This window comes from Pangasianodon hypophthalmus, chromosome 2 (assembly GCF_027358585.1).
Source record: "Pangasianodon hypophthalmus isolate fPanHyp1 chromosome 2, fPanHyp1.pri, whole genome shotgun sequence".
Taxonomy (NCBI): domain Eukaryota; kingdom Metazoa; phylum Chordata; class Actinopteri; order Siluriformes; family Pangasiidae; genus Pangasianodon; species Pangasianodon hypophthalmus.
Window position 1 is genome coordinate 28,011,151 of NC_069711.1, and position 27,701 is coordinate 28,038,851.

A 27,701-nucleotide genomic window follows, 5' to 3' on the forward strand; every position below is an offset into this window, starting at 1 on the left:
AGCTGTCTTGTCTTCACAGAAAAAGGCAGCCTTCTGCATTGCATGTCTTCAGTACTTCAAGAGATCCAGAAAAATGGTGCACAGACCTGGCAGAGAGGAACCGGCTTTGTGCTGACAATGGCAAAGTGCAGATGGAGAGATGATCTTCGGACTTGTAATCAGAAGACCAAGGAAGAAGACTGAGATGCTCCACCAACCTGCATGCCATAAACAGTACCCCCCTCTCCATATCCTCATCGGCCAGACAAAGTTGAAAGCACCAGTTCACCTACTTGGGGTGTACCATTTCCTCAGATGCCAAAATTCACAAAGAAATTGAAACCAGCTGGCCAAAGTGAATGGTGCCTTTGGCAGTTTCAACAGAGGAGTCCGGAACCACAAGGACTTAAAGAAAGGCACCAAGATTAGTGTGTACAGAGTTGGCATGCTGGCCACCCTCCTATACGGTTCTAGATCATTGCCAACCCAAGATTGTGTTGTATAGCGAGCTGTGTTCTGGCTACTGCAACAGAGGGGTACCACAGAAGAGATTCAAAGACCTTTTCAAAGCATCCCTTGATGCCTGCCACATCGATCTCTGCCATTGATCTGCTCTAGCTGCTGATCATGAGGACTGTTCAGCAGGCTGTATCCTCCTTCTTGAGTGCTCGTAGAGCCAGTCTTGAGGAAAAAAGAGCCAGCGGGATAACTGAAGATACAGTAGATGTACCACTGTAACAAAATACCCATAAGATAAGTTTAAATCATGTACAAATGTTTAAAATTTAATCATTTTCAAGATGTCCCAAATTACCACACATGGTTTGTACAGCATAGTTCAGGTTAATTGGTCTTAAAATACAATAAGCTGAATGAGGAAAAGTGAACTGATATAACTTATATATGAAATACCCCACAACTATGCTTAAAAGATGCAGTGATGGATTTTATGTGCTTTAAGTTATGTTTTTAGGAAGCATCTTAAGAAGCAGGGGAATAAAGCACACAGGGAAATATAGAATTAAAAAAAATCTGTTACTGAAATGAGATTTACTGATGCCATGAGTAAGTATGCAACAAATAACTTGAGGACGAAAATAAAAGCCAATGAATATGTATCCCAAATGACCAAACATGCAATTAAAATGGTTTTCAGCCAGTCTTGACAAAAGGGTAAGCCATGCTTCTTTAGAATATGATATGAATATTTTCCTTCATATGTACATAGTTCACACTTTGAGGATTTCAGAAATGTGTCATGTGTTGGGGGATTTGTTTTATTAACAGTAAGAAAGCTTAGAGAAGTTGAAAATGCAAAAAGTGTCTCAACTCACTCTTTGACAATTAGCCTGCGAGGACACATCATATTTATGTGTGCATACACTTTCCCATTCTGCCTAGTGCAACACTAAAGAACACTTCATTATGCATGATATCTGCAAGAGGAAAAAAACAGGGTTTGTTCAATTATTCAATTTGAATTGCATCCTGCATTTGGTCCACGCGCACAGCTGAACCAAAAGCAGCCGTGTGGGAGTTAAACTCGCACAATGTGACAGCCCTGCCATCACGCCTAAGCCATCTATTAGCGGTGACTAACAGCGTTTAAGCGGCTGAAGCCGTTTATAAATGCGCCCTCACGCGCCGCCCCGCAGCTCACTTTCCACACGCGCGGCGCTCGAGCTGGTCACGCGCTCCTGCTGTGAATACAACACTCAGTACACGGCGAGAACCTGCACGAGTACTCAGGCTTGCAGGAGAGGACAGTGAAAGCATGTCCACGGTGAGCGCGCTGCCTTTCTTCAAACCCCTCCACGCGTCCGTGTCGCCCGCGAGACAGCGGCGTCACACACTTCCGGCCAGCGAGTTCCGGTCCCTCAACACCGAGGACGCGATCAGTGTGTTCGAGATCGAGAGAGAGGGTGAGTGACACACCACACTTCCAGACTTTACTGACTATATTTTCACTAATGATACATTTTTTTAAAACATGTAATTGTAAAATCTAATTCATTGTTTTAACTTACTAATTATCTAAGTTACTAGTCTGATGTTTTATTTTAGGATTTAATGTTTTAACCACAAAAAAAAAAAAAACAGTTCAAACAATAAAAACCTTTTCAAAGCAGACATTCAGTGATTCACAGACTGTACACCCTTCCCAAATGAAATATACTTGTGTGCATAAATAGTATACTGCAAGTATGAAAGGAACTTTTTTTTTTTTTTCAAAAATTACTTTCTGGAAATACACCTAAAACACACCTTTATGCATTTTTCCAAATGAAAACATTTCCAGATTTTAAAGTAATACCTTCACATACTTCAGTATGCTGTGAATGTATTTCTTAACATACTGAAGCACACTTAAACATATGTATACTTTAATCTAGTTAATTTAAACATAGCTTCATTACCATTTAAATACACTTGTCATAAGATGCTCCAAAAATAACACATTCAGTATGCATTAAAGTATGGATAAAGTGTTAACACTGGAAGTATGTACTTCTCATATTAATTCAACTTTTAAAAGTACACATAAATACTTTTCTTTTAAAAAGTCAGGCGCATTTTTGTTCTACAAAACTATAAATATTATATTGTATTAAGTTAATTAATTTATAAATTGTTGTAAATAAGCACTTTGAGATGGTAGAACTAAAATATAAATTGCTATATTAAAAAAAGTTACTTTTTAGTTTTGTCTAAAAATGATCAATTTTATATATATATATATATATATATGTGTGTGTGTGTGTGTGTGTGTATGTATGTATATTCATTTTAATTCTAGAGTATATATGCAAAAGATAGACGAAACTCGATTTTTAAATATGTATATATATATATATATATATATATATATACACACAAACACACACACACACACACCACACATTTCTTTTCTGCCGCTTAATATATATATATATATATATATATATATATATATATATATATATATTATATCGAGTTTCGTCTATTTTTTGGGTATATACTCTAGAATTAAAATGAAACTTTATGAAACTTTAAATTAAAATATTAATTTAAAATTTTTGAATCAAAAGGTATTGCAAGGTAGAAACAAGGTACTCACAAAAAGTACAGCCCTCCATTTATGTACCTTAACAGTCTTTTTTGAAATATATACATTCATTTTCCCAGGTAAATACAGTTTTAAATAAAGGTTCAAATGAGTCTCATGTATTTAGCACCCTTTTTACTGGCTACGGCACTGATTAAGCTGTGTGCCCTCCTCAGCTTTCATCTCGGTGTCTGGTGAGTGTCCACTGCATCTGGACGAGGTGCGTCACTTCCTCACCCTCTGCCCCGAGCTGTCCCTTGGCTGGTTCGTGGAAGGCAGGCTCGTCGCCTTCATCATTGGCTCACTGTGGGACCAGGAGCGGCTCACCACAGTGAGTGCACACTCACACCTCAGCAAAGAGCAGAAACATTAAAACTGAAAAGCTGTTATTTAAAAAAAAAGAAGCACATTATAGTATTAGACAGTAGGTAATTAGGTAAGACATTAAAAAAAAACCTATATTTATGGTTCAGCCTCAAGCAATGGGTTAATTTTAATACTTTAAATTAAATGTAAGAAATGTAAAATAAATACTGCAAAAATAGAATATCTTTTGAAAATAAATTGGTATAAGTGAATAGAAAAATTCTCTATTTTGTTAAACTCTCAATACAGTACACAACGGATACTAGCACTCTATACGGTTAACTGGTTTACCCTCCGAGTACGCCTCCACTTACTCAGACTTCCATTTTATTTCAAAATAAAATAAATACAAATCAGAACGAAATGGATTCAGTGACACGATAAGAGACAAAAAAAGTTAAAAAGGAATAGGACAAGAAAAAGAGCCTGTAGACTGTACACATTAGGAAAACTTGAATGCTTGGAAGAATGAATATGTTTTTAAATTGAATATAAAATTGTCGATTCTGAGGGATGACCAGGGAAAGCTGTGAAAGATAAATTCAGCAACTGAAGAGCTGGGTTTACTAAGCGCTCACATACAGAAAGACAGTATAAAGAAACACTTTATACAATTTTAAAGATACACTTAAGGCAACAATGTAAAATCCTGTTCTCTGTCTGATTGTCCTTTAAGTTTGTCCAAAATAAGCAGTTAGAAGACAGCTGTATTAATGCTGCCTTCTGAATGAGTCCGGCTTTACCTTGGGAGTGCAAACACTGTCCAATAATGCTGCACTGTTTTTAGAAAAAAAAAGTTAAACAGTTAAATCTAGCATCCTAAAATGCTGTTTTGGTTTGTTCCTCTGGAGGAAGCTTTATGCAACAAAAGGATCCACGTAGAACTATCCAACAAAATAACCATTGTGGAAGCCTTTTAATTTAAGATTGTAGGTAGTCTCTCTCTGAATGAAACACAGTATAAAATGATAACAACCCTGCTGAATATTGTGGTTTACATGCTCTGACAGTAGTGTTGCCTATAATTCAGATCACAGAGAACATATAATCGTTTCTACAGACATTTAAGGAAGGAGTCTCCAGTGTCAGTGCTTTGTAACAGTCATGAAGTTTTCCACTTTTCGGTTTCTGACAAGCTGTGTTTATTTCTTATTCACACGGCCACGTCTGACATCCTGACTTGCATCATTAATGTATTGTATATCACTCATCTTGAGACCCTATCAGGAAGTAACCCTATCCTCTTTTGTCTCCCGTTCCTTACAGGAAGCTTTGACGCTTCACAAACCTCACGGCACCACAGTCCACATCCACGTGTTGGCGGTGCACCGTACGTTCCGGCAGCAGGGCCGCGGTTCCATCCTGATGTGGCGCTACTTGCAGTACCTGTGCTGTCTGCCGTACGTGCGCCGTGCTGTGCTCATGTGCGAGGATTTCCTCGTGCCCTTCTACCAGAAATCCGGCTTCAAGGTTCAGGGCCCATGTGAGATCACGGTGGGGCCGCTGACCTTCATCGAGATGCAGTATGCCGTGCGTGGCCACGCCTTCATGCGCCGCAACAGTGGCTGCTGAGTTTACGCAGCTAGCGTTGCTCCTTTCGTTACCCCAGATGCCAAAGCAGGGTGGAGTGGGAGGCTTAGTCTGGCGGGGAAGTTTTGTCACAGCTTCTGCTTCGAGTGTAGGTCATGTCTGTGGTGTCGTTACGTGTTTGTTCACATTTGTAAATGGAAAGTTGATTTAAAAAAAATGAAAGGAGGAAAAGAAAGAAATAAACAAACCATTCGTAACAGCTGGCTTCATAACGAGTACGATAGTGTTGATACATTTTGTTCTTCATTCCATAATCTTTAAAATGATCCAGGAGAATATGTTTTTGTGTCCTTTACATTGAGAAATGTTGTGTTTATCTCATTTGTGCACTTTTGCTTTATTTTTATATCACTTTTTTTTTATATCAGAAAGGAGGCAATGGTGGTAGGTGAAGAGGAACAGACCGTGTGGAGGAAACACTAAAAATTCCAGTTCTCCTCTAATGACATGGTGTTAGGGGTGGGTGATGTGGTAAAAAAAAAAAAAAATCACACTGTGGTGAATTTATAGTTTAAATTATAGTTTTAAAAAAAAAACGACCAGAAAAAGCTTGATAATTGGACATCTGATAACAAACAGCAACGTGATACCACAAATAACAATGCAGTCAGTGATAGAAAATTACCGATACTCTCAGAAATCACACTAGCTATTTATCACCAAATCAGTATTGTATCGTCATATCACCCTGCCCTACATGGTGTACACGTGCGGTTATAAACAGTTCCTCGGTCGTTAAGCTGTAGTGCTATTTCAGCCTTGTTGTTGAGTGTCTTGTGGTTGTTCTAGATGTTTGTTTTGCCGACGCATTAAAGCAGCATTGACTTGACACCCTGCTACTGTGCTCTCTTCTAAGTGGAGACCTAGAATGATTGATTCGAACAAATTAGCAAGTGCTCTGCGAAGGACAACACATGCACAGGTTCCAAATCCTGTCCATGTGAAAGATATTTTTAGACCCTGAGGAACTGCTTAGAATTTTTTTCCCCCATCCTCACATCTAAAAGATTTTAAGAAAGAAATCACTTCATAAATATTTAATTCTATTTAAAAGTTAACTGAAGAAATGCTAGGCAATTCTTTGCTTGCAAGGATGCGTTAATACTGAACCCAGCAAATCATATTTAGCTACAGTGTTTGGCTGTTGCTAAGGTGTAGACGGCTTTATCTGCATTATGGAGCATTACAGGCGGGTTTGGTCCAGCAACCCAAGTAACCTTTCCAAAACCTGTTCATGGAATCCAATATTCACAAGTCACAGAACTGGTCAAGCTAAATATGTCCAATATTATTACCCCACCCCACCCTTTTTTTTTTGCCTTTTGCAGTAGACATCCACCACCTTTGCCTCTGTGGAGTCTTGAATCAAGACATCTATGATTTTTATACATGTTTTGTAAATAGAGAAATAATAAAGAACAGATTTTTCACTATTTTTGCTGCACTATTTTTCATATTGTAGAATAGTGAACAAATTACCACATTTAAAGTTACCAAAAACTTTTTTTTTTCTATATTGAACATAAGCACCTACAGTACTTTCACCTTCTGTGAGAAAACCAGATAATATACAAATGAGAACATCCACAATACTACACTTATACACCTCCTTTCCTTAGTAAAAGTGTTACACAGTCTTAATTTGCATACTGAAACGCGATTGGCTCTTACATCTTTTGATGTAATGACACTGGCCAAATAACAGATTTTTCCAGCTCCACATTTCTTAATTAAAAGCTCTAAAGTCTTACAATATTCGTACTTTACTCAACACTTCCCTCCAACAAAAAAAAAGAACTGATTATATTGTTTTAAACAATATAATTACATTCTATATAATATTGTGTAGAGAGCCATAGAGCTCATTCTAGACATCAAATATGTAAAACAGGAAAGTATTGTAATGACATGACATTTATTTTAAGAAAATTTAATGTTTGGTTGTTCATATAAATATAACAGAAAAGTTACATGAATCAGTTGATAAAGTACAGAAGTTTGGTCCAGTACATTTAATGCACAACATTACATTTTCAGGTTATCAAAAAATGTAAAGATCATCCATTCCCTTTTTACTGATATTTTTATAAGGCACAGTACAATTTTATTAAAGTAGAAAAATTATTTCTAACCAGAAATGTAATGGCAGTTTGATTTTAAAACATACAAAAATGATAACTACACAACAGTAAAAACAATACATTCGGGTTATCTGAAACGCAGTTATGTAAACTTTCGAGTCCATCCAGGAAGTCAAGTGCTGCCTCACAGGCCACAAACAGGACATAGCATTAATTGGTCAGTTCCAGTCAGTGACCTGTATGACACAGGTTAGAACATCCAGTTCTCAGGTGCAGCATTGTGCATTGTGGCCATATGGCAAAGAAGTGTCTGCAGTGTGTCTTCTGTCATCAGATGTGTTGAACAGCAGACGCTAAACCAGCTTTGCTGCATTGCGCTGGTGATTGAACATGACTAATCAAAGCCTTCTGTTGTGAGATTATCACAATCAGGCTATAATCCATTTCGGTCATTGGTTTTTCTCTCTCTATAAGCCAGACACCTACTGAGGCCACAATGTCTCATCACCAGACATGGGTGAGAACGCTGGACAGTTCAGAATTGTCCAGAATGTTCTGAACGCTCAGCTAATATTAGTTGTAAAAACCTAAGATGACTAAATTTCCTAATCAAAGTACATCAAGAGTTAAGAATGCCTCATATCGTAACATCACTATTCCTCATTATGAGAAAGAGTGAAATTATTATTAAAAAAAAAAAAAAAAAAAAAGCATAACGTACACATATGTAAGGAATTAAATAAGTTGGGGTGTGCTGGTCTAAGAAAATAATCAACCCTGAAGTTGATCATTTTCCAATAACACATCCTCAAGTGTTTTATTCCACTTATACCACAGCAATTTTCCAATGCTAACAATGTTTTATTTATTACAAATCAACAAGTGGTACTTTTTATTCATTTATAGTCACATTTAATGTTGTGGAACATCCACAAAACAAGTTCTTGTTAACAATTATGTTATAAACAGTCAATCCCTCACCTGCCTTTCTATTTTCTCTCTATTAAAGTTTAAAGAAACAGCAAAGCCTTCCGTCCTGAAGTCATGTCAGAAAATTTAAAGGAACAGCTTTAACTGTTACAATGCGCTGACACTGGAGACTCCTTCCAAAAACATTAAATAAACGTCTCCTTTTTTAATACATTTACGTGGAGCGTCCACCATCTAAGGCCCAGTGTAAATTGTTACTATGGAAACGATAACAAGAACAAGAGCATTAATATAAACCTTGCAGCAGAAATTGCCAGAGTCGTGCTGTTAAAGAGATCAACACCTTCTGACCAATCAGAATCGAGAATTCAACAGTGCTGTGGTATAAGCAACAACAATTGGTTTGACAATATAAAGCAAATTCCAGCAAGTCACAATATTGTAGTGAACATTTTAAGGTCTTACTACTACTTCTAATCGGAGAAGCTAGGGAATGAGTTTGAGTAAACAAATATCTCCTACTCAGCATGTTAGAAACATGACAGCTAATAAACCTGTATCCTGAAGGGGATTAGTCCTTTCCGGTTAAAAAGCTATCCAGTGAGAACAGATAAACACATGGCTTTTTTGTAAAATATAACACTATGATAATATCAAAACCTGAGGAGATATGTTATTACTGTAATATGAAAATTTTTTACGGTACATGTACACACCATGTTGCCAGTTTATTATACCATCATGCCAACAAGTTCCCATTAGCTTCAAAACACTCTCTTTGACTAAAGTGAACTTTTATATATCTGAGGGGTCCTGATATCTACAAAGGTACACTAAACTAGGACACTATATGGCCAAAAGTTTGTGGACTTGACTATCACACCCATATATGGGACTTCCCCAAGCTGTTGCCACAAAGTTGGAAGCACACAAGTGTCTAGGATCTCTCTGTATGCTGTAGCTTTAAGATTACCCATCACTGGAACTAAGAGGCCCAAATCTGTTCCAGCATGACAATGCCCCTGTGCACAAAGCGAGGTCCATGAAGACATGGTTTGCCAAGGTTGTAGTGGAAGTCAAGTGGCCTGCACAGAACCCTGATATCAATCCCACCGAACACTTTTATGATGAACTGGAACGCCGACTGCGCCCCAGGCCTCCTTGCACAGAATCAGTGCCTGACGTCACGAATGCTCTTGTGGCTGTATGGACACAAATCTACACAGCCACACTCCAAAATCTAGAGGAAAGTCTTCCTAGAACAGTGAAGGTGGTTAAAACAGCAAAGCAGAGATTAAATCTGGAATGGGATGTTCAACAAGCACATATTGGTGAGATGGTCAGGTGTCCACAAACCTTTGGCCATATAGAGTACCTAATAAACTGGCAACTCAGTCAGCTGGGGAGTGTCTTTGCAATTCTCGGTCTCAAGTGACACAAAGGCAAGGTAGTAAAAGGTATAAGGAGTTGCTGCATTGGTAGTGGCATACCTGGTGTCATAAGAGCTAAACATAGATATAAAAAAACTTTATAGGGATGCTTCAGTGTTATACAACGTAATCTCTAACCACTGAATATGTACCACATGGGCTTTTACCTCACACAATAACATTGGCACCTTTCCCTTGAATGAAGAAGGGAAAAAAAAAAAAAAAAAAAAGAAAAGAAAAACCTGTTCATTTAGAATGGAAGACCACTGGCAAAAAATGCAGTAATTTTTTTTTCAATAGTTTTCTTCCTTGTTTGTCATACAGAGGAAATTACAAGTTCATATACAGGAACTCAAGGCCCTATTTTCTGGCCTTGAGTTCCTGTATATGAACTTGTAATTTCCTCTGTATGACAAACAAGGAAGAAAACTATTGAAAAAAAAAATTACTGCAGGAATCTAACCTTGCTTTGACCTTGACCCTGTTTGGATCAATTTCAAAATCCACCACCTAGTAGAAGAGGCACAAAAATTACTAAACTGCACCTTTCATTGTCATTGGGGTTGAACCCTCAAGGGTGCATCTTCTGTTCCTTTAGTACATATCTTTTACGTGGTAACGAATGTAAACTGTAGTGTAACCTTTAAAATAATTTCAAATACATAATTGGACCTTAAGGACCATTCTTGTACCTTCTTGTACTTTAAAGGTACACTACATACAAAAAGATGTACCATTGAGAGTACCACCCCAGTGCCAAGGAAAGTGTATGAAGTGAAAGACGCTATGCAGGCAGCATGGTGGTGCAGTGGGTAGCACTGGTGCCTCACACCTCCAGGTTCCCCAGTTGGATCCTGAGCTTGGGTTACTGTCTGTGTGGAGTTTCACATGCTCTCCACATGTCCACTGGTTTCTTCCGTGTTCTCCAGTTTCCTCCCACCCTCAAAAACAGATAGGTAGCTCATAGGTATACTGCCACTAGGTCTGAAGGATTGTGTGATTCGTATGGTGCCCTGAGATGGACTGGTATCCTATCCAGAGTGTACTCCCGTGTACTACCCTCACGCCGAGTGTTCCTGGGATAGGCTCTGGATCCACCCTGACCAGCAGCAATTACTGCAGCTAAATGAATAATTAATGCAACACCAACCTTATCCATGTCGACCTTCCAACACTGGATTAATACAGCAAAAATTCATTCTTGTTACTTATGCTTTCTGAGCAGACCTACACACCTACGTTGGTAACGCATTACCACAGATACCTTCCTCTTAAAAAAATTCACATCTTAATATATGGTAGATATAGATAATGTTAAATAATGCTGGAGTATCACTTCAACCTAAACATATGGACACAAAAGGCATCATTCAATATCCTCTACAGTGTTATACAGTGTAATAACATGGCACCCACTTGCCAAAGCAATAAACTGCTAGTTTAAGGCAAGGAACCGAGATGTACCCTGATGTAGTATTTGTGTCGATAAGAAATTTGTGAATGATTATAAATATTGTGCCTAAAACCCCTGCAGTAGAAGGCCTGCACAAATCAGTGGATCTCAGAGAAACTGTAAAAGACTTGATAATGCCCCCAAAACTTTAGCAGTAGTACCACTGTAGCATCTGTAAGTCAGCTTTTCTAATCCCTTACTTCTTCTTGGTTCTTTACAGTACTTGGCTTACAGAAACGTATTATCTTGCAGTACTGTTCGCTGGACTAGCATGGCTACAAGAATGCGAGTGCACCACATGGTCAACATTGTAGTGGCCAGGGTTTGCATGCTAGGTAGCACACAGTTAGCAAACCATTTGTCGTCTGGCCAAATGAGCAAAACTGCTAGATTGTTAGTGGCCAAAGCGGTCATTATCATAGCGCTCGCAGAACTTGCTGGTGAAGGGGATGCAGGTGAGATACTCAAGCCAATTCCAGTTGATGGGGTAGATGTAGAACCAGACGATGAGCGAGGAGAACAGCCCCACATACACGAGCAGTGACAGGATGATGAGTATACGCTTGCGGTACTTGTCGAAGGTGCCGAAGATGACGTAGGGCAGGAAGGCGAAGGACAGCAGCAAGCCGCTGAGGAAGCCGAAGATGTGGGCGATGTTGTCAATCCATGGCAGCAGGCCACAGAGGAAGAGGAAGAGAACAAGGCCGAGCAGCTTGAGGAAGGCATTCCATGGCTTCTCCAACATCTGCCAGCCCTGAAAGAGCTCCACAAACAGGCACGCTAGCAGACCAAACTGAGAGCCTGCTGGACCCACCTGCATTACAGAGGAATAAACAGAAAAAGAGAATGATTTCCTGACATTTTTGTAATTTTCTTTCTTGCTTTCCTTCTCTCTTCCTTTCTCCCCAAATGGTTTTTTTCCCCCACAATGTTTTTCTTCTATAATTTTTACTCCTTCATTCTTTCCTTTTTTCAACTTTCTTTCCCTTATTCCTTTTTTATCTTTTACTTCCTTGCTGCTTTTCTACTTCCTTTCTTTATATTTGTGTAATTCCTTAATTCCTCTCCTTCCTCACCTCCTTCTGTCTTCCTCTGCTTCCTTACCTCCTTCCATCTTCTTTTCCTTCCTCACCTGCTTCCTTCTTTCTCTCCTTCCTGTCAGTCTTCCTCTGCTTCCTCACCTCCTTTTTTCTCTCCCTCCTCTCCTCCTTCATCTTCTTTTCTTTCTTCAGCTCCTTCCATCTTCTTCTCCTTCCTCACCTCCTTTTATTCTTTTTCTTCTTCCTCACCTCCTTCCTTTGCTTCCTCACCTCCTTCTGTCTTCCTCAGTTTCCTCACCTAGGTCAGTCTTCCTCTCTTTCTTCACCTCCTTCCATCTTCCTCTGCTTCCTCACCTCTTTATATCTACCTCTCCTTCCTCACCTCCTTTCTTGTTTCTAATTTTCCTCACCTCCTTCCTTCTTTCTAAATCTTTCTCATCTCCCTTCCCTGCCTCCTTCTTCCCCTCCTTCCTTCTTTTAAATTTTCACTTCCTTTCAAAACTTCCTCACATTTTTTGGTTTCTTTCTTCCTTCCTTCTTTTCAAACATTAGAAACAGATGCTTGTACACCAAATCACAGCCATGTGTAAGCTTAATCCATTAGCTCTGACATCATGCTTACGTTGTTATGTTATGTTGTTGACATTAGTAATTCGCAATAAGTGCTCTTTTTATTATTGCTATCAAAAAGCCAGCAGGGCTACATGAAAAACAGGTGCAAAGGTTGTTGATTTCTGATGTCTGCATAAAAGGGATGCAAATGACTGGTGATCTTTTGTTATTAGTGCACAGGGTTGAAGGGTCAAATAGATGACCATCAATTATCTCTCTTTCTGTTTTTTGATAAAATGCACATAGGCAGCAATTACATTCTAAAATGGAAGCAGCCCGAAATAGCAGGATTGAAAAGAAACTGAATATAATGTAATTATCAACATGTGCACCAATCATGCAAATTGAAATAAAAACATCTGCTTGGTGAATTCATCCGCTACTCCCTCGATCAAGCGGCACTAGCGATGCTAGTACACGCTTTCAACATGTGCTTTTCAAAATTCTACTTGTTTCCTTCATTTTTCTTCCTATCAATCATTCATTTTTTTTGCTTCCTTATTTCCCTTTCTTTTAATCTTTCCTTATTTCATTCTTGAGTTAACAAGAGTTTTGTTTGTAACACATCACAGCTGGGCATAGCTTTGTTTCAAAAGGCTAATCATCATGCTAAGAGAGAGAGAGTATATTAACTCTGAGAATCCAGAGAATCCCATAAGTCTGTTCATCAGGTGGCTGTTCCATGACTGATAAGTATGTGCGCAAATGCAAGAGAACCTGGATTTTTAAGAAATGAAACTGACAATTATCATAATTTCACTATATTGACACTTGCCTAATCACAGCACATGTTTTCATTTCATTCCCACAAAACAGAAAATGCTTGGACTAATGGCAGGGCAGAGGACATGCTTGAAGACAAAACCCTCTCACCCCTTTAAAGCAGTAGAACATTTAAAAACAAGCTACTATTCCTGGAATCACTTTAAGATTATGTAAAGCTGTTGACTCAGTAAGACAGACCATAACTGTTCATTTTGACCTGATTAGACTGACGTCAGGGTGGACAGACGGTTAATCTAAGACACCTCGACAAGGACAAGCGAGGTGAAGACACCGGAAAAGTGCGTTTGTCCACACACACACACACACACACACACAAACACACAGCAGGCATTAGCCATTCTTAGAAAAGCACTGACCAGTTACTAAACGACACAAAGTAAGATAATTAGAATAGAGCCTATGGACACTTTGAAGCCATCACAACCCAGGAGAGACACCAGAGAAATTTTCCTTTTTCTTTTCTTTTTTTTTTTTAAAGATCTTTTGAAGTAAGCATATTAATTTCTCTCTTTGATATATGATTGAAGAAACACACCCTACTGCCCAGTAGAAATAAATGATCATAAGCTGAATAAAAAAAATAGAAACGCAAGCAGTTATTGTGACGTGAAAATAAGTGAAATTTACACTATTTTTCCCCTCACGCCAAAGACAGGTTTCATGTTTGCTTTTTTCCTCATATATAGACATGCACAAATCTTCATATACTTGCTTCACAGGCCATCTACCTAGTCTCAGATTTTAAATGAACAACTGAACAAAATAGCTGGGTGGGATAACTTTATTTCCAGTTTATTATGTAGACTTATATAAAGCTCAAGTGGAACGGTATTGTTATCCACATAAATTCCACCTTATAGCTACGATTCTACCTTCATATTTTAGTAGAGGTTTGTACCCATAAGAAAAAAAAAAAAAAAAAAACACAACAGGGCAAACAGTTATAGAATAATAATTAGTGATGGGGGTGGGGGAGGGGGAGTGCATTGTTACCACCAAAAAATTTTCCCATAACAGCACCTTCACTGTTTTAATCCTCTTACACCACCCATTTATGACTTCTATAACTTTTTTTTCCATTTATAGTTACATTTCATGTTGGGGAATGTCTGGGAGAAGTTAGCTCCTATGATCCCTTACGATTTAAAAAAAAAAAAAAAAATGCATGTGTATCGAGAAACTGTAAAGCACAAAATTTACGGTTACAAAGCACTGAAACTGGAGACTCCTTTCATAAAATGTTAAATAAACATCCCCTTCCAGAAAACCTAGCATATCATTGTTGATATGGTGATATTTTTTAAAGAAATTTTTTAATTAGTTTATTATTAGTCTTAGATTACATGGCACTTCCCCCATAGAAGTCTGTAAATGATCTTTTACGATAGAAACTATATGCACTAATATGCACTAATAAACCTTTCATGTGAATTATAGCTGGCACTACTGTCAGAGCTGCTCTTACAGAAAACGAACACTTCTGAGAATTAGAAATTCAATGATTTAACAGCACTGTGGTATAATTGTGTACAATAAAACAGAGAATAATATAGCCACCCTTAATTTTTTTTTTTACGTTTTAAAAATGTGGACTATCCCTGCTATTTCACATTTAATGATGTTGTTTTGAAGCAAATATATGAAGATGAGGCCATAAGTGAAACAAGTTCCACAAATACATTGTGGCTCCTCTCAAGACAAACAACTCTTAACAACCGCATAAATGTGAAGGAAAACTTGAGAGGCAAGAGTAAGAGGATCTCAGTGGGTCAAATCAGGCTAAACCGGGCCGTGCTAACTGGGTAATCCGTCTCAACTGCAAAACATGTGAATGTCCAGTGCTGAGAAATGACAAAGTAGGAAAAGTTGCTTTTGTGCATTTCCTCATGTGCAGCGCTCTGGATCTGAGAATGTCAGAACATCAAATGTGTTTGCGATACTTCACCAACGATCATTAAATCCTTTATGTTGACTGGAAATAAAGCTACTTCTACTAGAGAAGTGGATGGGGGTGGAGTGGTGTAATGACCTCACTTCCTGCTCTAGCTTATTTTAGCCTTTGCTTGTTCAGCATGACATACCTTTTTAACACCAATCATCTAGACGTTACTAATCCATGCTTCTTTCCATCAGCACATGGGCCAGCAGATAAACAGGATTAACTAGGGGTGAACGAGCACAACCGTGCATACTTATAAGGACTTACACTAAGTAATTCTGTTAAAAAAAAAAAACAAAAAAAACACCAAAGTAAGCTTAGTCTTACATACCTAAAGGCAAAAGAAAACATTTTTAAAGAATAGCTCATTTACTTTGAGCAATGTTGTTTATCCATGTTATCAATGTGGTGACATTTTAGCTGTCTTATGAAAACTAACATGCACACACACACACACACACACACACACAACCATTAGGTATGCCATTAATGAAACATCATCTTGTCTGTTACTGATAATTAATTATGCTCGTTAGAGTCTAATTCATACATAAGACAACACCGGAAGATTGGCTTCAATTGGCTTCATCTAGTCTGAAATATTTTTAAGCTAAGTGCATTTAGCTTTCTTTCCAGTCTGCTCTGCTGTTTCTTCCACCTCCCTGTCTAGCTGACAGCTTCCCAAAGCAGCCAATAGCGAATGTAATAGCTGATTACTCTATGCACCCCCTTCTTCTAATGTATAATTCTACCTTCAAACTTTGGGCTACTTCTGTACTTACAGTCTGAGGCTTGCATGAATAACAATAATAATAATAATAATAATAATAATAATAATAGTGCCTTTCTCAGACCCAAGGTCACTTTACACAATAAAATAATATAAGCATAAACGACGAACAAAATACATAAAAAAAATACAATATAAATACAGCCTAAAATCAAAAGAAATTAATAGGTGTGACAGCCAGGCTAAAGGAAAACAGGGTAACTCGCCTAAGAGAAAAAGAAAAGGCTAAGACTTAAAAAGCAAATAAAACAGAGAAAGACAAAAAGAAAGTAGAACCGAGGCTTTACTGGAGGCTGGCAGTATGTTAGCGTAGTGTGAATAGGTGAGTCTTGAGTTTAGATTTAAACAATGACAGAGCTGAACATTCACGGAGGTGTTGAGGCAAGGCATTCTAAAGTTCAATAGCAGCCGCGCTTAATGAACGGTCACCAATGGAAGACATGGATGTGCGAGGAATAGAGAGTAGACCAGTATCAGAGGAACGGAGAGAGTGAGACGGTAGGTAGGGATGGAGAAGTTCTGAAAGGTAGACAAGAGCAAGACCATGCAGTGCTTTCTATGCTAAAAGGAGAAGTTTAAAGTGAATGAAGGAAGTTATGGGAAGCCAGTGTAAGTGGTACAGAACTGGGGTTATGTGAGCAGATTTTTTTAATGAGAGTCAGTAACTGATCAGGCTGCTGAGTTTTGAATGTACTGTAGCAAATTTAAAGAATCTGATGGAAGACCAATAAAGTGCAACCAAACTGTGCTGAGAAAGGAATCGCGTCAGCATCAAGATGGCAGCTACTACTGGCCACTTTCCTACACTAGTGCAAAAAGAAAGGTGCAAACTTGGGACATTGAACTTTAGGGATAAGTGGAATATAGGGGAACTATCATTTTAATGACACCTCAGGAAATGAAGGATTTAGATTCCTCTTGTATGCATGGATTGCCAAATTGTACTCAATATTGTGTGTACACTGTTGCTCAATAAATGATTAAAGCAATAAAAATGTTTAAAAAGTAGGTGTGATGTCATCACCTCTGCTTTGTATGGCAGGAAGAGAGCACTGGCTAGGTTTCCCGTGATGCCGCTGAGGATGTAGATGATGGAGATGCGTAACCAGCCGGCAAGTTTCTCCAGGTCTCTCAGTATAGTCATCTGGAAGACTACGGACACCAGGCAGTGCAGGAGACTGTCAGGAGAAAAGACGTAAAATGAGAAGTTTTAGTGTGATCACACTACAGTAAGAACCACAGCCTGACACTGAGACAATTATTTTAGATTTACATTTATCTTTATCCTGTTTGCTTTCACTTTTTCTCCCAAGTTGTTGCAGTACCATATATTTCATTAAAATTCTATCAAATATAATCCCTAACACAGTGTTAATTGTTGCCTCCACATGACTATCAATTTGCTCCAATGGAGCACACAATATGTTGTTCAAGTGGTTAGTCTTGAGAGCACTGTTGCTAGGCAACTGAATATGAATGAGAAGCATAAGCTAGCTAATGACTGAGTCTTAATCACTGTGTCTCAACTCGTTTACTCGGAGTTAATGAAAATAAAATTTCCAATTTGTATGTTTTTGATACCACAGGATAGGCTCGTTCAAACAGAATCTTGTAATAAAACGCAGTAAACACTATTCCAGTTTAAAATATGGACCCTGAGCATATGCCAGTTAATAACTGAGGATAAAGAGTCTGCTGGCTAAATAGAAGACAGAATCCTGCTTGCCAATTTTACTAGTAATATAAACAGTTCTTCATAGAGAATTCAGTCTTTTAAACCTGACTGTACCGGCAGCATGTTAGATTATAGCTGATTAAATCAATGATTTGTTCATATATTGATAAATTAATTGGGTGATAAACTGAACATTTCCTTATTTAATACATTCACTCATGTATAATTTCTCTTTTTCTTCTTGTACTTGTAGTACTGGGATCAGCAGTCCCCATACCCTGCATGCAGGAACAGAGAGAGCCAGAGCCGGTAGAACTGGTCCGGAATGTCCGGGTTCAGAAACGGCAGCAGGCCACACACCTCGTCCAGGCAATGAACCTGCAATGACACACACATCACATTTACCACAGATGAATTTTTACATACCCTTGGCTAATGGTCAATGGCTAATTTAAGTTTATATTTCACTGGATCAACTTGAAAGAAGAAATAAACACCCGTATCATCTTAGATTTATTAAGTGTAAGCTTTGTCAAACATGCTTATACATGTGTTCATGACATTCTACTTAAGTGCTTCTCATCCCATCCATCCATCCATTTAAGCATCCATCATTCCATCCAAGCATACAGTCAAGCACCCATCCACCCATTCATCCTTCTGAGTGTACATCTAAGCATTCATTTGTTTATCCATTCAAGCATCCATCCATCTGAACATCCAAGCATCCATCCATCCATCCGGGCATACATCCATAAATCAGTGTCCATTACAGAATCCATCCAAGCATACATTCAAGCACCCACCCATCCACCCATCATAGCATCCATCACTACATCCAAGCATACATCTGAGCATCCATCCCTCCAACCTTCCTTCCATCCATCCATCCATCCATCCAATCAGCCATCCATCCAAGCATCTATCCAATCGTCTATCCATTTGAGCATCCATCCAAACATCCATTTGAGCATCCATCTAAGCGTCCAGCCGAGCATTCATCCATCCATCAATCCATTCATCCAAGCAGAAGTAAAGATATCCTATCCAGCAATCACTGTATTGCCATTGCCATCTGGGTTTATTGTTAAACCTGTTATTTGACCACCCACATGTGTTCTCCACGTCTCAGGAGAGTGAGGAAACCAAGAATTACTCCAAAATACAGGCTTTTTAATGTAAATACTAATCCACCGATAGGCTAATGTCATGATGTCATGAACATCACATCATCGTCATTACCATCACCAGCATCAGATGCACTGTGTGTTACCTGAGAGCAGAGCGTGGCCTCCTCATGGAAGTAGCCATGCATGAAATCACAGTACTCTCGCGTGGCGATCTCACACCTGCACACATACAACAAGCAGGAGTCATCACCCATACCATCACCTGTTATGCACACCTGCTTTTGCAATAATATTAAATAAACATCATCAATACTACTAACACTAGTATCAGTATCTGTAAATAATTAATATTAATTAGTCTAGTAATAAATAGTAAATAATTATTATTATTAAATGTGTTAACCTAACATAGAAACATCAAAACAAAACATTATGTAATATCTAACATAACGTCCGAATACAAAAACTAAATACATAATAACATAGTACAACAATTACACATAGTTCTTATGTTTAAATGTTTTAATATAATGAAGTCTGTGACAAAACATTTCACAGCATGCAAATATACAAATACAATAGTAAGAAAATATGGTCGTGTTACCTTCCGTGAGTTCCGATGCAGCATGGACGACCCCTGATGGTGCAGTCCATGTGCCGGTAACCCGTGTGGTTCCATGTGCCTCTGTCTGTACAGATCTGAGAGAAGCAAACAGGACTTCACGACTCAGAAGAACACACAATACAGCAATGAAAATTCTGCAGCAAGCCACATTACTGATATCAGTGCGCATCATTTCCTTCTTTCTTCTTGCTGGTTAAAGAATGCTTTACTTACATACTGAAGGTTTACATTTTACAAGTGACACTTGGCTAGACTTACTGTTTTCATGGGAAAAAGAAAGTACACCCTTTCAATTCTATGTTTTAGTTATCAGGACCTAAATAACAGTTGTGTGGTCCTCATCAAGGTCTATAAGCAAACAAATAACCTCAACAACAGATTTCAATATGAAGTCATTTTTTTTCCAAAAAGTAAACCAACATTCAGAAACCAGGTGGGAAAAAATAAGTACTCCCTATAATTCAGTAACATGCAGAACCACCTCTAGCAACAATAACTTAAAGTAAACGTTTTCTGTAGAAGTTTATCAGTCTCTCACATTGTTTTGGAGAAATTCTGGCGCACTCGTCTTTACAACATTGCTTCAGTTCATTGATGATTGAGGGCATTTGTTTATGCACAGCTCTCTTATGATCACAGCATATCAATGCGGTTGGGGTCTGGACTTTGACTTGGTCATTGCAACACCTTGATTTTTTTCTTCTTTAGCCATTCAGATGTCTGAGGTTCTGAGGTTATTTGTTAGTTTATAAGTTGGTGAAGAACAAGCAATTGTTGTTCAGAATTGAAGGAGGGTATACTTTCTTTTTCCCATGACTGTGACAAGTGAGACAGAATACGAATCACGTATACAGATAAGCAGATAAACCTGAAAAACCACTGCCTTATTATTCAGTTATTCATTTTAAAGCATGTTACTCAGTACTATGAATTATTTAGTAACTACAGTAAAACTAAATTTTTTTTTGCTCAAAGTCTCTCTTACAGTTGTGGGATTTGAGCTCACAACCATACGGTTACCAGCACAGAACCTTAACCCCTGAGCCACCACCATTGAACTGATTCCTCTTTTTTGAGTCTTATTTTCCCCTTAACCAGGATAAAAATAAAACTAGAGAGAAATAGTTAAGATTACTCACTGGCCACCGTGTGATGTCGTCAGGCCATATGTGTGGCTCTGCTGAGGCAGGCTCCTGACATGTCCTAATCCCAAAAAAGAAAAAAAATAAATAAACAGAAGTAAATTAGTAAAATAAATTGACACCAAGATATTCAGTAGTCAGCTAATTGGTTGCTAATTGACTAAGCAGAGGTTCATTACAGGCTGACAAATTACAAGTACACTAGACATTTGCCACAGATACACTATATGGACAAATGTCTGTGGACACCTGACCATCACACTCATATGTGGGTCTTCCCTAAACTGCTGCCACAAAGTGTAGGATGTCTTTGTATTCTGTAGCATTACAACTTCCCTTCACTAGAACTAAGTGGCCCGAACGTGTTCCAGCATGACAATGTCCCTGTGCACAAAGCGAGGTCCATGAAGACATGGTTTGCCAAAGTTGAAGTGGAAGAACTTTAGCAGTATGCACAGAGCCCTGACCGCAACCCCACTGAACACCTTTATGCTGGATGAACTGGAACGCTGTCTGCATGCCAGGCCTACACCGGACACCTCACTAATGCTCTTGTAGCTGAATCCCCAGAGCCACATTCCAAAATCTAGTGGAAAGCCTTCCCAGAAGAGTGGAGGGGATTATAACAGCAAAGGGGGACTAAATCTGGAATGGGATGTTCAAAAGCACATATGGGAGTGATGATCAGGTAAACTTTTGGCCATATAGGGTAACTCTGCTTTTCTTCCTTACTCAATCTTATAAATTTTGCTAACTGTACTTTCCCAGTGTTACATCCTATAATGCAGTGCATTACAGGAATCCCCAAACCACTATAAAAAAAATAACTACTATTTACAAGTTTTGCTACTATCTAGAAATTTTGCTGATTCTGTCTTTTGGTGTTTGGGATGTTTATTTCACTGGCTTCCTTTGTAGTAAGAACTATATATGAATCCTACCCTTTGAAACAAAGCTACAGTTTTGATTTTGCAGCAGGCACACACTACCTGGGGTCCTGATGGCACACCGCCCCCGAGGAACGAATGATATCTACGTTCTCTTTGTTCCACTTAATGAAGGTTGCCAGTGTCTCCTGCAAGAAAGGAGGTTACAAAATAGGTTAAAAAATATTCAGGAATTTCAATACGAATTATTCAGTCAAAGTAAAGAAATGAGAGTGATTTATATAATGTGGAAATATTCACAGCATTACACATAACATTAAGGCTTTGGTAATTGAATATGTTAAATAATTCATAGGTTTGTAAAGAGGATCACAGTCATTGTCTTAGGAAATAGTGTCTTCTCTGATATCTACTTTTACACAAAAAGTTTTACAGGAATAGCCTGGAGTGGGAAAAAAAGCTTATTTACACAATTCTCCCTTTACATTAAAAGTAGCTCATCAGCTGAGATATGCTGGGTGTCTGATTTTGTAAAATAACTTGGATAATTATGCTCAAAGTATAAACACTGTAGGGGTGAATAGATATAAAATTCTTGTGATTGTCCAAGATGGCTGCCACCATGCTACAGTGTTGAGTGTACACACTGCAGGTCACATGATCACATGATTACACTCATTCACATGGTGTCCTAAACCTCATCCGCAAGTCTGAGTAAATACTGAAGAACTGGATGAAGTCTGATCTGAAAGTTCAGGGTTTTTTTGCAGAACAATTACTTGTACTCTGTTTCAAGACATCTAGATCTGTTTTTTTAAATTATCTGTGATATTATCTGTACAAATACATGCGCTTCCCATACTGTCATATTGATATATCATCATAATTCATAACACTGTAATAAAACTGTGTGTTATGATGAATTTTATAATGTAACTGATGTTTTCATTACATCCTCATGGTGGCAGCAAATATCCATAAGGCCAGTGAGACTCCAGGGTAGTTTAGACAAAAGATTTTAAGATCAGTGTCTGTAACAGCGTAATGTATTGTAAAGTGCAGATTAAAACACAATACTATAGCACCCCATCCCAACCAATTACAAGACAGCATGTACAGCAGGTTGCATCAAAACAGGATGTCAACAACACGGATAATACTAAATGCAAAGTAAAAATGGCTGACGAGCCGCTCAGCTGATGTGAACAAGAAGCTATTACATATTTAATATAAACACAGTTTGAGGGCATGTGTACCGAGCAGTCGTCCCGGAGCGTTTGCACACATCCAGAATTATCATTTTGCACGCAGCAGCCAGACTCTTTTTCCTCATCTTTGTCACGTTGCATGCGCTCGGCTATCTTTACGTCTCGTCGAATACAGGGTGAAAACTTCGCTCCCAGGTGGATCAGGTCTACCTGCAATGCAGCACACATGTAAATATTGCAGCAACTCAGTCAACAGTTATCTAGATTAGAAAGTTGACATTGATATGATCTAGGTCATTTACTTCAGTGTGCCTTGAGGCGTCTAATGACTTAAAATAAATACAAGTCCAGCAAGTCAACAAAACAGACAATACGGATCTTTCATAGAGCTGGAAGAGTATTAAAAAAAAGGATATGTTTAGAGATTAATAACACCCTACCTGAAAAGGTCCTTCGTGGCAAGCAGAATAAAAGTCCATGTTTATATCACATCAGGAATATAACTGATTGTTTCACTCTAAATATATTAACATATTCGTTCTGGCTATATTTGTTACTTGTGTTAATGAAGGAACACCTGTGAAATCTAACTTGCATTGGTTTTCATTTCGCAGTGAGACAGAGGCATAGATAGGGGGTGGTTTTTTGAGTGGCTGGGTTCCAGCCAGTGCAGAAAATACAGCTATTAACCAAAGTAGAGGTTTAAGACTATGCTGAGGAATCCAAAACTTAGTGCCAACTTTTATTTTTCTCCAATACCACTTATATTCTCATTAAGTCGTCTTAAGCATTTATTTCTACAATTAACAACTTTTCAGAACTGTATTCCAGGTTTTGACCGGTAGCCTATGCTTTTTAACAATACTGTCTATAATGCCGCTTAGTTATGGCAAAGCTTGCTCGTTTGCTTCTTGTGATGAAGGAGTAAGAAAGGGTTTTGGAACAAGAACTAAACACTGGAGACACTCACGGATCCTGGGCCGATCCAGAAATTCTGCTGCTGAACATACTTCACACTCTCATACACCCCTTTGTTCCTCAACACCTGAAAAACAAAGGTTAAATAAAAATAAAAAAGCAGTGACTCGATGGAGGTAAGGAAGGTGATGGATGAGCCAAACAAAACATTACAACAGTACAGACTGGCAACTTGTTTGTCTCCTTCCGCATACCTCACAGAAACATGAAATATTTACTTACAGCAGCAAATGATGTAATTTGATTCAAAAACAATCCAATGATTCCAAAAATGATTCAAAAAAAGACTCAGTGACACAAAATAAAAAAGAGATTTAATTCAGTGTGGTTTTGATGTGATATAAAGTGATTACACACCTGACTTGCTCAACCAGAACAAACTGTGTGTGTGTGAATCATGGCTATAATCTGAGTAAGAGCTGTGTTTTAAAGCCCAGAAGTAAGTGTTTCTTACTAGTTGAGTGATGGAGTGCTGGGCGAAGCCGATCGGAGCGAAGCCGTACGTACAGCAGGCCAACAGCGTAATGACGATGTGCACGAAGGTGATCCAGTAGGTAAAATACGGTCTGAAAAAGTGCACAGACACAGAGATGATCATACATATGATGTATACTGTAGTAAATAATTTTAAATTAGTGGTTCCCCAGTTCTAATCCACCTCATACAGGTCCCGAGATTCTCCTATGTGCCTCTATCTGAAAGACATAACTAGGTGACGAGTCAAATCAGCCATGTGAGTGAAGAAAATGCTAAGCTTTATCATTACTGTATAATGAAGAAGACTGCATTTAAAGATGAAGTTTACACAATTTCCCCTTAAATATACCTTATAAGGAAATATTATAATATTAGCAAGAGTTTAACATTGTAACAACTGCATGTGACATTCGGCTGAAAAGACATTGTATGGAACTGTACCTAAACAATGTCATTAAGTAAGGAATAAAACATGGCAGAATGTGCTGTTACAAAAAAATAATTAAAGATGCTGGTGTGGTTTTGGTTTAGTGTAATCCTGTTACCACCCTAAAGATTTTCCAATAACATCATGTCCTGAAGTGGTTTGTTCCTTTTATATGTTTACAGTTAAGGTTAGTGTTGTGGAACATCCATGAGACAATTTAATTCCTGCTATAACTTGCATTATAGCCTCTATAGTTGTTCCTTCAACAGCCTCTCTTTTTTCTCTCTTGAAAAAAAAACTGCAGCTTGTCATGTTACTGTGAAAGTAGAAGACTTTCTCATGGCAGAAAACTTACTGAGAGAATGCACTGACACTGGAGACAGCTTCCATAAATTTGAAAAAAATGTCTCCTTTTCTTAATGACATGTTTTTAAATTAATTTATTATTGGCCTTAGCTTATGTGGAGCTTCTGGCATACACACCTCTTGAATAAGTTGTTGCTACAGAAACGATAATATTAGAACGAGCGCATTGGTATAAACCTGTGATTTGCCTTGGAGCTGCACTACTGTCTTGCTGTTATAGAAAACTAATCAACACCTTCCGACCAATAAGATTCAGAAAGTCAGCAACGCTGTGGTATAATGTACACTTTTCTCACAGCTGATACCAGGCTGCGTGTTGAGGAAGTAAGTGGTTTAACTCTGTGATGTCTATTGCATATTTTTAACGCGTAACAATGCTTCACACTAATAGCTAAAGAAGGAAATATTAGGCATGAAACAATTTTTTAGTATGACTATCACTTTAAAGTTAATGCTGAATATCATCAGGTCCTACTCCAAATTTTAATGTAATATCTAATATCTGTTTCTGCAATACACAGCATCTGTGTTGGTGTTTCACATAGTGTGTGATATCATAAAAAGTGATACCTGTGGCTGTGGAAGTCATCCAGCTGTTTTTGCACTTGGCTGCTCAGGCTCCGCCGGTACTGACGGTCCAGCCACTTCCCAACCATGCCCAAGCCATACTGACGCTTGTGCTTATCAAAGGCAAAGTGCTTTACTCGGGACGCAATGCGGCCTCCGCGCCGAAGGGCGGGGCTTACCATAGCAGCTGGAGCTCTGCTGATATCCTTACTGAGCACACAGATAAGAGGGGCAAAAAAAAAGGGGGGGGGGGGGGGGGTATATATACAGATAGGGAGATATTAGTGATGGTAAGAAAGCGTGATAAATTCAGTTCTGCATTGTGTCTAAACTCAAAGTTTGAAATGGCAGACTTTTTGGGAACTCACAAGCTGGGGTAGCGTCCTGCTTCATCTACCAAACCATCCACGGCCATTGAAGCGGAGAGGGGCGGGGACTCAAACACATCATCTGCCATTGAGTAAAAGTCCTCATGTGCATCCATCTGCCATAAATACACACAATATTTCAAAAATGCTTTCCAGCAAGTCTCCCACTCATTCAGACAAAACAAATCGATGCAAACTATTCCAACCTGTTCTGCTTCTTACTCACATCCACCCACAAGCTGGTTGTATGTGCGTTCTCTCTTTGTTTTATTATTATTTTTGGATATTTATTTTGTCTCCTATTTTTTCCTTATTTCATGAAAACCGTACCATTAACAGAATGAATAAGACAGAAGTATAAAGATGGCAGACTCTTGCCTTGCTAAAGAAGACAGAGTCGGAGGTGTCTGCTGTGTCCACTGTGTCCTCTTCCATCCAGCTGGGCCGAACAAAACTCCTCCGGGGAAAACTTCGAGGCACCTGGGTGCCATGCAGGCCGGGCCGACCCTGCACACACAAAACCCCATGCATACACACATTCATCTCACCTATGAATACAGCCAACAAATCCAAAAAATAAAAAAACTGCATGCAATATAATAGTATAATGTATAATGTAGCAGGAGTACATACATGAAAGCAAAGATAAAAATAGGACTCATTTTTAAATAAGTTTTAAACAAGGGCTTTGGGAGAATCCTAGTGGGAAGGACAGGCCAGATTGGAAAGAGTTAGTCCCCGCCCCCTAATGGCCACCCATGTCACAGGTAGTGTCGCTGTGATAGTAGTCAGTTTTAAGCTAATTTGTGTCACTCATGTCCATGATACAGCCGTGGACTAGATCAGAAAACATGTTCAGTCTTTCTGATCCCCATGATTGCTGACCTAAAAACCACACCAAGTGGAACTTGGATCCCAATATTAATAATGTAAACCCTAAATTTTACCAGCACTGACAGTCTTGGGACATACGCATACATGCAGAAAGATATACACAGACAGACACACATACACACACACACCCTGAGTAGGTTGGAGGCTGCGCGGATGCTCATGCGGGCCACAGACTCTCTCTTCCTACGTGGGAACCGAGAGTAAGTTGAGCGCTGGCTGGTGAAGGAGCACAGGGAGGAAACACCTGGGGTCTGAGGGGCAGGAGCGTGAGAATGTGGCGTCCTGGGCCGATCCACATCGTCGTAACGGAATTGACGTCCACGGGCCAGAGGGTCCACAATCTGAGACAAAAAGAAGACTTATTAATAAAAAAATGCCTTACTTTCCTGTGTAAACACTCCAAGTACATACTTTCAGAATGACTCTGTAGTCATTTTAGTACCTTTGGCATCTTGTGAGTGGCAGGCGAGTCGAGGCTGTGGTCGATGCTTGCTGCCTCCTGTTGGTCTCTGTACTGAGGTTTCAGACGGCCATAGCGCAGGCTACAGTGGCGCAGACTCTTCCTCTGCCACACCTGCTGCTGATTTTCACAGTCCGTACCGACGCCAAACCACTGTGCCGTGTTCCTGTAGTGTACGCACAAACACACACATGAACAGACACACACACACACACACACACATAAGAGAAAGAGAGGGAGCAAACACAGTCTCATAAGATTGGTTTGCAGGAAAGTGCAAATATTTGCATCCAAATTTCTCTTAAGGTGCAACTGACAATATTTAAATTGTTTCTAGACCTGTAATAATGATATACCTCCCAGCGCTCGTGTCTGTGCTGGTTTCTATGAACGTTTGGTGATTACTGGGTGTTTCT

The 27,701-nt window shown here is 38.8% G+C and overlaps 2 protein-coding genes across 2 annotated transcripts in view; one reads left to right on the plus strand and one right to left on the minus strand.

The window, feature by feature from the left end:
• The first annotated feature begins 1,530 nt into the window (after positions 1-1,530).
• On the plus strand, positions 1,531-6,824 carry aanat1 (arylalkylamine N-acetyltransferase 1). Its single transcript, XM_026933184.3, has 3 exons — positions 1,531-1,901; positions 3,241-3,395; positions 4,697-6,824. The coding sequence occupies exons 1-3, from the start codon at positions 1,754-1,756 to the stop codon at positions 5,000-5,002; spliced, it is 609 nt and encodes a 202-aa protein (XP_026788985.1). The 5' UTR covers positions 1,531-1,753; the 3' UTR covers positions 5,003-6,824.
• Positions 6,825-7,969: 1,145 nt separating this feature from the next.
• LOC113538257 (inactive rhomboid protein 2) overlaps positions 7,970-27,701 on the minus strand; it is a 35,063-nt gene continuing 15,331 nt past the window's right edge. Inside the window, exons 5-19 of the mRNA XM_026933180.3 lie at positions 27,268-27,451; positions 26,954-27,166; positions 26,310-26,438; positions 25,932-26,047; positions 25,567-25,773; positions 24,181-24,292; positions 23,719-23,793; positions 22,797-22,958; positions 21,643-21,728; positions 20,651-20,714; positions 19,491-19,585; positions 19,030-19,105; positions 18,034-18,134; positions 17,106-17,259; positions 7,970-11,728 (exon numbers count right to left, since the gene is read on the minus strand). Of these exons, the coding sequence (XP_026788981.1) occupies positions 11,309-11,728; positions 17,106-17,259; positions 18,034-18,134; positions 19,030-19,105; positions 19,491-19,585; positions 20,651-20,714; positions 21,643-21,728; positions 22,797-22,958; positions 23,719-23,793; positions 24,181-24,292; positions 25,567-25,773; positions 25,932-26,047; positions 26,310-26,438; positions 26,954-27,166; positions 27,268-27,451 (2,194 nt within the window). The 3' untranslated portion in view covers positions 7,970-11,308. The remainder of the gene's footprint in view (positions 11,729-17,105; positions 17,260-18,033; positions 18,135-19,029; positions 19,106-19,490; positions 19,586-20,650; positions 20,715-21,642; positions 21,729-22,796; positions 22,959-23,718; positions 23,794-24,180; positions 24,293-25,566; positions 25,774-25,931; positions 26,048-26,309; positions 26,439-26,953; positions 27,167-27,267; positions 27,452-27,701) is intronic.

Excerpts from the sequence above, each read along its gene's own strand:
- aanat1 (XM_026933184.3), top strand. The coding sequence starts at position 1,754 with ATGTCCACGGTGAGCGCGCTGCCTTTCTTCAAACCCCTCCACGCGTCC. Across the intron at positions 1,902-3,240 it reads GTTCGAGATCGAGAGAGAGG|CTTTCATCTCGGTGTCTGGT; the intron begins GTGAGTGACACA and ends TGCCCTCCTCAG. Across the intron at positions 3,396-4,696 it reads ACCAGGAGCGGCTCACCACA|GAAGCTTTGACGCTTCACAA; the intron begins GTGAGTGCACAC and ends CGTTCCTTACAG.